Source organism: Coloeus monedula, assembly GCF_965178545.1.
Source record: "Coloeus monedula genome assembly, chromosome: 17".
NCBI classification, from domain to species: Eukaryota; Metazoa; Chordata; class Aves; order Passeriformes; family Corvidae; genus Coloeus; species Coloeus monedula.
In genome coordinates, this window is record NC_138797.1 from 2,587,272 (window position 1) to 2,597,170 (window position 9,899).

General features: G+C 53.1%; 1 protein-coding gene across 1 annotated transcript in view; it reads right to left on the reverse strand.

The window, feature by feature from the left end:
- The window catches only part of TOX2 (TOX high mobility group box family member 2), a gene marked incomplete at both ends in the record, with an annotated part of 147,907 nt that extends 138,712 nt beyond the window's left edge, over window positions 1-9,195 (reverse strand). The window contains one exon of the mRNA XM_082292578.1: window positions 9,094-9,195. Within this exon, the coding sequence (XP_082148704.1) occupies window positions 9,094-9,195 (102 nt within the window). The remainder of the gene's footprint in view (window positions 1-9,093) is intronic.
- Between the last annotated feature and the right edge of the window lie 704 nt (window positions 9,196-9,899).

The window sequence follows — 9,899 nt, forward strand, 5'->3', positions numbered from 1 at the left end:
GCTGTCAAAGTTTCTCCTCTTTTTGTTGAAGACTCCAGGGCACGCTGCCCCTCTTCTGACAGTAGGGACTACAGATCTAATTCCCTAAAAATACATCATTCTTCCACTCCAGGCACAATGTTCTGAGATGGCTCAGTGTATAAAGTCCCTCTGTTCAAGGGAGCACCCAAGAAAACTGAGAAACAGGGAAGGGATTTGTTATTTGTTGATAAAAATAAAAAAAAATATGTTAGGGTTCAGTAACTGTAAGCAATGCAACAAAATCACAGAATGGTTTGGGCTGGATCTCATGCCACCCCCTGCCATGGGCAGGGACACCTTCCACTAGCCCAGCTTGCTCCAAGCCCGGTTCAACCTGGCCTTGGATGCTGCCAGGGATCCAGGGGCAGCCACAGCTTCTCTGGGCACCCTGTGCCAGGGCCTCCCCACCCTCACAGGGAACAATTCCTTCCCAATATCCCATCTAGCCCTGCCCTGTGGCAGGTTAAAGCCATTCCCTGTTGAGCTGTAATCCAGACCCATGTCCAAAGTCCTTCTCCAGCTCTCCTGGAGCCCCTGTAGGCCCTGGAAGGGGCTCTAAGCTCTCCCTGGATCCTTCTCTTCTCCAGGCTGAACACCCCAGCTCTCCCAGCCTGGCTCCAGAGCAGAGGGGCTCCAGCCCTTGGAGCATCTCCGTGGCCTCCACTGGACTGGCTCCAGCAGCTCCACGTCCTTCTTACGTTGGGGGCTTTCAGCAGCCCACCCTGCACCCTCCCACAGCACCACAAAGGTCCCTGGGAGCATCTTCCCCATGGCATAAAGGAGAGGTGATAGTGGGGTGGAATCAAACAGCTCATCCTTGACCAAGAGTTCAGCTCTCAGGGGAGAAAGGAGCTCAGCCTGCACTGCTGGAACAGGACTGAGCTCCACCAGCTCCCCACATGGTCCAGCACCACATGAGGCTAAGCTCTCCACTACCACAAAGTCCTCCCCCTCGCAGCAGCATCCTTCACACTAAAACTGTTGCATTGGAGGGTTTTCAAAAGGCTTGAAAACTCCCGAAGAGCCCACACAGCCCTACCACCTTCCCAGGGAGAGGGAGATGTTCAGGAATAAACTGCTGGGGGACCCTGGCTGGAATGGTGAAACTGTTACATCGGTATAAACATGGAGATCCACATCTTTGGAAGAGAGAAGCCTTTCAGATGTCCCAGGCTCTGCTTGCTCTTCTCCACGGACCTGGATCTCCTGCAAGGGATGCTCAGGGTGGCTCAAATTAATCCTAAAATAACCCCCAAATATCTGGGGGGCCCTGAACTGAGCTGCTGCTTCTGGAGAGGGAGATCTAGGCCATTCCTGAAGAGGATAAAAGGCAGAGCCATGACACAGCTCTTATCTCCCAGCCTTGGCCACTGGCAAGAACAGAGATGGAGAGGAAGATGATTGTTTTTTCTAAAGTGGAGAGGAAAAGCACCATGCACAGGCAGACAGCTGGAAAGAAAGGGGATGGAGCCTCCCTGACGAGCCCAGACGGGGATGGAAACTCTGACTCATCGGTAGGTTTTGTGGGAAGAGAAACCTGCTAATGTGATCCAGCTAATCTGATAAAAAAGTGCTCCTTGCCACTGGGGGTGGAACAGGATCCATGGGGTCATGGGGAAAATACAACCTGGGTGACAGTGAGGATGGTGGCACGTCACCAGAGGGGAGGGTGGCACATGCCAGGGCTTGTCCTCCACCTCCCCTGAGCACCACAGTGCCAGGGCTGTCCCAGACCTTCTCCTCGAGGCTGAGGGTCTCTGCTACCTGCAAGATGATGCTCATTAGGAATGGGGAGACGAGGCTCAGGGCAGAGCTGCAGCAACTTCTGCCACCCACCCCACAGGTCCTCAAACTGTCACCCCCCTTTTCTAGCACCTGTGAGGTCATGAGATCCTTAGGAACCCAGGGGAAAAAAGGCAGCATGAGAGCAAGGGGCTGAGTCCTCAAACTAACAGAAAAGAATTAAACCTTCTACATTTTAAACACTGGCAAAATTCAACCTCCTGTGTCGACGTCCAGCCCAGAATTAGAGGTCAAGAAGCTGCCTCGGACCAAGGCTGGCCCGATTTCTGCAAGTCAGGTTCCTCTGGAGCCACGTGCAGCTACCAACACAAACCAGCGCTCCAATAACCTCTCCATAAGAACAATTCCTGGCCCGGAGCCCCGTTTAACACTTCCCTCCCGGTTCCCTTCACCACGGAGCCGAGCTGCAATCTCACAGTCGTCAGGAAGAGATTTAATTATATCTGCAGAGGTCAAGCAATCCATGCAAAAGATGAGGACGGCAGAGAGAGATTCTGTGGCACAACGCAAAGATTTCGCCTGCAGCACCGCGGCAGCCAGGGCCATTTTTCAGGGAAGAAATGGCATCCGTCAGAACAAAACCTCCAGAGGGAAACAATAGGAAAAGGTATGGGGGAGGCAGACAATTAGTATATTTAAATCTGGTCTCATAGCTGCAAAATCAGGCAATTTAATGCTGTTTTCTACCAATTTTTTTCCTGTTTTTTAAAGAGTGGTGTGATCAGTGCTTGTTCCAGTAAGTTTTGTTGGGAGATTTCTTCCTGCTGAAGCTGAGCTTTGTAGCCCCAAGTATCCACTATAATGACATGTACAATATATAATACATCATATAATTTAGATCATCTATTAGATAACAGCTAATTTATATACACCGTAGAATACAGTATATGTCACATATAATTTATGTGCAATATTATAGAACATACATTATGCATTATTTAATTATATTAAAACGAGTGTAAAATCACAAAGGTGGAACATTAGAGCTCCAACCTCCAATTAGGGATTAATAGTATGAAAGCTCTAATCACACTAACACTTCAGCCTGACTTGAGGAATACTGAATCAGAGCTCAAGAGGAGGCAGAGGTGCTGCTGCATGACAGTTCAGACAGAAGCCTCGCACTCACCGGATGGAAAATTGTCAGGAAAAACACATTAGCAACACAATAACTTATTTTTAATGTGGAGCTGTTAGGAAAACACAATTATATGCTTCATTTATACTGCAAGATATAACCCAACTTATGGTAAAAGCATTTGGAACTCATTTTGTAAAAAAAAAAAAAAACAAAAACAGAGGAGCACAAACGTAATAGGGAAAAATTGCACCTCAAGGGGAAAACACTCCCCCCTCCCAGTGAGGCTGGTCCGTGGTGGTGGAGCATCCTCACCTCACACTCCTTGTACCCAGCAGGAAAGAGACGCAAAGTGAAGGCAGAAGGAAAATAGAGATTTTTCTGCAAATGCTGCAGAAATCTCACAGGGGTAACAACGACCCCCAGGAAAGGAGCTGGCAGTGCCCACCCTCACAACGAGGAAAAGCTGGAAGAGCTCTGCAAGGTTCCAGGTGCTCTCCCACTGCCCTGGCACGAGGATCAGCCGTGCACTCCCCAAGTTATAGGATGCTCTGGTCTGTTACCAGCGAAATACAGTTTATTCATGGAATGCTTTCTCCATTACAGATGCACAGGCTGATCCTGGTGCCTGCTGCAGGCTCAGAGGTCCAAGCGCAGAGCTGTTCATGGATTTACCCTGCAGTCACGGTGATGTAACACCCACAGGCTTTGGAACACTGATTCAGGGGACAATCATTGATTTGAGGAATCATAAATAAATCAGAGAAACTTGTACAGTTTTGATTCTGTATTTTTTGTCTCGTGATATCTCCTCTGCTACAAGGACTTCCATGGATCAGGCCCTGGACAAGGTTATTCAGAAGCAGCCCAAACAAACATCTTGTTATACACAAGTCAGACTGGTCTTCAAAACATCTCCCATTGTTCCCAAAACAACCAGATTAAAGCCTCCCTTCTGTGCATGCAGAGAGAACAACATTTTCTATGAATGGATGGACATTCATTATTTAGTTCCCAATCCCTGACTTAAAGCCCAAGGCAAAAAATGGAGCTTCAAACACTTTCTGCTGAGCAACCCATCAAAGACCACTCTGGAGAATGCAGGGTTGTCCCACTGAGCAGCTCAAACATTTTTCAGAGGAAGCCCTTGCCTACATTCAGGGCCTAAAAAAAAAAAAATTGGAAAAAAAAAAATCTACATTTGCAAATCAACAGGAGCTGCCTGCCAAATGAGAATGAGATGGGCCCCAAATTAAAAATCTGCTGGACTTTGTTCTCCATCCAAAATCCTCCATCTCCAAGGAAAGATTTATGCTACTTCAAAACAGAGTTGGCTTCGGAAGTAGGAAGGGAAAGAATGCATTTTATCTTCCAGAATGGCAAAGCAGTTCTGGAACAAGGAAAAAGGGACCATGTTTATCACTGCAATGTACAATTTATTGTAAAAGTCAAAACAGAACATTTCACAGAAATGCATTTGCTACATCGACTCGGGCTTGTACCAGCTCAGATCCCATTTCTGAAGGGTTCTTAAAAGAAGAAGAGAGCATTGGTTGCAGATTAATACCCATCACAAGACCAGTAGATTTTAATTATCCATAATTTATGACAGTGTATTGGCAAAATAATTGTTGTCAATTTATCAGCCTAAAAGGCAAGAGACAGGGTGTGTTTGGAAAGGCAAAGCTGCAGCATCCTACTAGGAAAATTTGGGGAAAGGTTTGCTGGTGCTGATGAGTCCTACAGAAACGCTGCAGGGGTAATAACAGGGCCCCCCAGCACAGGGGCTCCCAAGGACCATGGGCACTCCCAGGGTTTCACAGCAGTGTGGATTTGGTATTCCCAGGCTGGGTCCTCCTCCTCCTGCCCCCCATCGATCCCCATCAATTCCGCTGGTGGGAAATCGGGCATCGTGCTGACCCAGGCCGATCGTAGTAACACCAGAAGCAACCGGGAAGAATTTATATTTAAATTTATTTCTGCAGGAAGAATAGAGATGATAATTCACTCCCAAAAGATGCCCCTGGGGAGCAGGGAGCAGGATCACTCCTCCTGCATCACAGCATCCCTGCACAGCCTGCATGAAAGAGCGGAGGGTACCGTGCTCTGGCAGGATTCCTGTCACAGGCCTCCCTTGCCAAGGCAATTTTGCCTGGGCTGAGAAGGAAAAACTCCCTGTTGAATTTTGTGGACCCCCCCCCCCCCCAATTTAGGATCTAGGAAAAACCCTTCCATGCTGGTGCATCAGCCAGCACACCAGATCCTGGCGCTAAAGCTCTGCTGAGAGCAGAACAAGCCTCGGTGTTACTAAAATGCACATTTTTTTACCATGGTTTACATGTTGTGAAATACAGCTGCAGAATCTCCTTAGAGGTCAAGTGGGAAAAATCCCCACATTTTCTCAAAGCACTTGGAGGGATGGGAAAATGCCCCAAAAGGGACAACACCCCCTTAGGTGGTGCAGGAACAAGGTGCTCTCACCCAAAACACCAGCACTGTACACAAACAGCTCAAAACCCTGTGAAAGCTTTCCTGACAAGCGAGCAGGAAGGGATCTGCAGCAGGTACCGATGCCCCAGGAAAAAGGCCAGAGAGGACAGAAAAAGGGCTTTAGACACAAATGTAAATGAGGAATCCAAAACAGAGGTAGGTGATTCCTTTAGCAGCGCTCAGGTGGCCAATGACAGGGCCGGGTGTCGCAGGTTGGATGAGGGCTCCTCACACTTTCAGCTGAACCTCCCCAGTCCCTGGTGGTCCTGTGCAGACACCAGAGGTGTTCCTGCTGCCCCAATGATGGAGCAGGTCCTGGATCCAGCCCACAGGATGGAGGGGCCAGCACTCTGGAGTGGGAAATGCTCGTTGCACCTTGTCCTCTCAGGTGACTCCTTATCACTCCCACACCTTGGGCTGAGCACTCTGCAGTCCTAAAAATCCTGCCAAGGAGCTTCAGTCCTCCAGGCTGTGAGCAGCAGCTCCCTGGGCACTGGGAAGTTTGGGGCCGGCTCCGCTTCCCAGCTCCATGGCAGGCTGCTCCGTGCAGGATCACCAGTGACAGGGACTGGTTTATACAGGGAGCCCTTTTCACCGGCTTCGATGCCACCAGCACTCCTGATCCATCAGATCTCCTCACCAAATGCAGTTGGCAGCAGGGAGGGCTCCTTCTCACCCTGCCTGATGAGGCAGAAGGGCTCTCGTTACCCACTTGTGGGTGTCCAGCCCCTCACTACCTTCTCCATCCCTCCCAGTGGCCAGCCCTTCCAGGGAAACCAGGGGTGCTGTGGAAGCAGTTAAAGAAAGGGTGAAAATGCCCTCATTCTGGGGAGGCCTCTGCTGAACACACACTCCCATTTCATTACCCCTCTAAACATCCCTTGTCCTTTCAGAAATGGAAATGCTGATATGCAGTAGGCCCCTGTGTAGCTGCAAAGAGGAATTGTGGCTGACTGCAGCATGCAGGCGAGACTGGAGACCTCCCGGTAACAATATCATGTCCAGTAAGTGCACAAAACAATTCCATTAACGTTTCAGGCTGCTTTGGGCTAAGGCAGCTCACGGCGATGGCAGAGCTCCGCCGTGCTCCCAGCGAGTTATTTATGCACAGTGACACTGCACAGCCCAGCTTTGCTGCCTCCCCCTAAATAAATAAATAAATAAATGAAGGGGAAAATCAAAACAAAACAAAAAAAACCTGAACAAAACCAGCCTTTTAAATCAACAGGCTTTAGAGCCCCCCCATAAACTCAGGGAAGCAGGAGGACAGAAAAGAGCCTGTAAGTTCTCCTTGCCAGGTCCTTCCTAGAGATGGATTTTGTCTGGGATATCTGCACACCATAGTGGGAGAATTCTGATTTTTCCAGGCCACCCTACCCTCCTCGGTAGCTTTTTAAGTGGAAATGCTTTGAGGCAGACACTGTCTCAGCCCAGCCCTGGGCTGAGCCACCAGCACCGGACAGGAGCAATGGGGTTGGGACCGGTGTGAGGTTCTGGAGTTTCCCAGTATCCCATGTGGCTCCAGGAAGCAGGAACACTCAGGAAGTGCTCTCCATGGCAGGCACAAGAGAACAGCAGGCTGCTGGTGATCCTCGGCTGGGTCCCACCCTGCACCTGCCGGAGTTATCCGAAGGGAAAGCAGCAGGAGACACTTCCTCCTGCTCCACGGTCTGATGCTGAAGTTACAACCCTTATACCTGCAGTCTGTCAGGGAAACAGAGTCAGCCCATTTCATTCCTGGCTTCATTCCAGCGGCCTCATGCCACAGACAAACGTGCACGGCTGTGCATCAGCAAATGTCATTTGATAACTCAGAAAAGAAAAGAAGCGGGGAGGGGGGGGGAAGCGCCCTGACTATTAGCAAAGGGTAAGTCACTTCCTTTCTTCTGCCGCTGCCTTAAGATCCTCCGTAGCAGTGACAACAGCAGCATCTGGTGGCAGTGGTCAGTACCTGGGGTGCTCCTCTCCGGTGTCCCATCCACCCCGGCCAGCACCAGCACCCATCGCACCCGCCGGGGCTGAGCCGCTGCATACCCAGAAGAGGCGACTTCCTGCAGCCTCCCGGCAGCGAGGACCTGTGGATCAATTGCGACCGCCTAATCCGGGTCTAATCTCAGGGATTCAGGCCACGGATGAGCTGACGATGAGGGGCCCCGCGCCCCCAAAGGCTCGGCCGGGAGCTGCCGGGGGGACACGGGACCGCGCAGCCCCAAGCCTGAGACACTGCGAGCACGGCCACGAGCCCCAGCTCCCGCACAAAACACTGGAAGGCAAAGTAAACCGTGTTGACATCCAACAACTTCTTGGTAAAACCGAGTTCCGAAAGCCAGCAGGATTTGGGGGCAGCCGCAGTTGCCAGTGGCACACGCTCACATGATCCCAGATTTCTGCTTTCACACACTACGGGCTGATGTTTCAGCTGGACAAATGTCCTGCTCCCAGGTGAAGCAGCTCTCGTTAGTATTTTAAGAGCATATTTAGTGTTTTAAGAGCAACGGCGATGACAATAAAACACTTTGAAGACAGCAGTACGCACATACAGGCGAAAACAACGAAAGTAGTTTCCTTTCAGTATAATCCGGCATCTCAAAATAAACGAGAACTGTTCTGTTTGCTACAGCTTAATAAAAAGAGATAAATAAGCCAAATGACAGCGAACAGTTAAATACGTATCTTGATACATAAAGATTAATTAGCCGCGTCTGGGAAGCCACACACCTTTCCCTCTGCTTGTGTCTTAAGAGTTTGATCCCAAAGTATCACAACAGTGAGGTGAGCCGAGAGCATCCTGAGCTGCTGTACAGACGCAGGAGAGCATTTTCTCCTTTTATTAACTTTTTTTCAATGCAATTACCTGAATTTGGCCCGGAAGGCAGCAAGGATTACGTCTGGGATGATCCCAGTGCCTCCAAAGGGATCTATATCCCACGGCTTTGTAGCTGAAAACATCAGCGCTGTTTACCCACACCGAGCAAGGCGATACTCGCAGAGAACTCCTTATCCCTGAAGTAGCATCCATCCCTTTCGCTTCGCCTTCTCTAGGATGAGGGAAATTTCCTACAGCACCTCCGCGCTCTCAAATATCCCCTGAGCATCCCTCTCCCGTTACAAGAGCAGGGTGCTTCGCCTCGCAGCTGCAGCGAGCGGGGAAAATGCGGGTGACGGAGGTCTGGGGGCACACGGACACCCCCAGCCCGGGGATGGTGCTCCCTCCGCAGGAGAGCGCAGGCAGGTAGGGGACGGAGGCGAGGGACGGGGCCGAACCCCGCTCGAGAGGAGCCGCGACCCGGCCCGGTGGCTCCGCAGCTCGCGAAAAAGGTGCAAAACAACAACACGGCGAAGAACAACAGGAAAAAGTACCCGACAACAATCGCAACAACAACCCCCCCAGCCCGCGCATCGCCCCGGGCCGAGCGCTCCCGGAGCGGAGGTTAAACCGAGCCGGCACGGACACACGGACACCGCGCTCGGCTCCCGGCCCGCCCCGCAGAGCAGCGCCCCGGGCTCGGGCTCCCCCCGCCCGCTGCGGGGCGGCCCGGGACCCCGACGGCTCCCCCCGCTCCGCTTCCAGACCACTTTCAAAATTCCCTCCCGCAGGAGCCGGGCGCCGCTGGCACTTTCCGTCCCCGTCCCCCGCTCCCGTGCCCGCGGAGCAGCGGCGGGACGCGCCGAGCCCGGGGACCCCCCGCGCCCCCCGGTACCTTGTTGCAGTGATAATAATCCAGCGGCCCGAGGCAAGTGGGGTCCGCGCCGGGCAGCGAGCCCACGGCGGGGGGGGCGGAGGGGTAGAACCGAACGTCCATGCCGGGGCTGCGGGCGGCGGCAGGCGGGGGCTCCAGCGGGCATGGACCCGGCTGCGGCGGCGGCGGTGCCTCTGGCGCGGGGAGAGGGCGGGGAGAGGGCGGGCGGCGGCGCGGGGGGGCGGGCGGCGGCCCCCGGCCCGCCCCGCTCCGCACCGCCCCGCGCCGGGGCCGCTATTGTTCGCGGCGGGGCCGGGCGGCTCCTCCGCCGCCGGGGGCTCGGGCACCGCGGGCAGCGCCGCTGGAGCCCCTCGGAGGAGCCCGGTGCGCTCCCCGTCCTTCATCCCCGGCCGCCCCGGCGAGGGGAAGGCTGCAACAGCAGCCCACCGGTTCCCGCTGCCCGGTGGGGACCTTGTCACATCTTCTGTGCCCCACAGCCCGCACCGTGCCCGGTGTGCCCTCTCCTGACACGGGACGGTGCCCAGCAGCTTCGTTTCCCTCTGCACCTGGTGCCCACCCGCTGATGAAGGATGCTCTCCAGCGCGCTGATCCAGCAGAAGTAGGACCCCAGTAGGAACCCCAAATAGGTCCCCCATTTAGAACCCCTACCTGCGCCCTATTTCCGAAAGGCCTGCGCCTCCCCATGCGCTCTCCCAGCCTCGAGAGAACAGCCAGGCTGAAACCCCGCACCCGGCGCTGGCTTCCTGCTCCCCAGGGCACAGAGATCTTCATTCTCCCCCCACCTCGGCTTTCCACACATCCCAGTC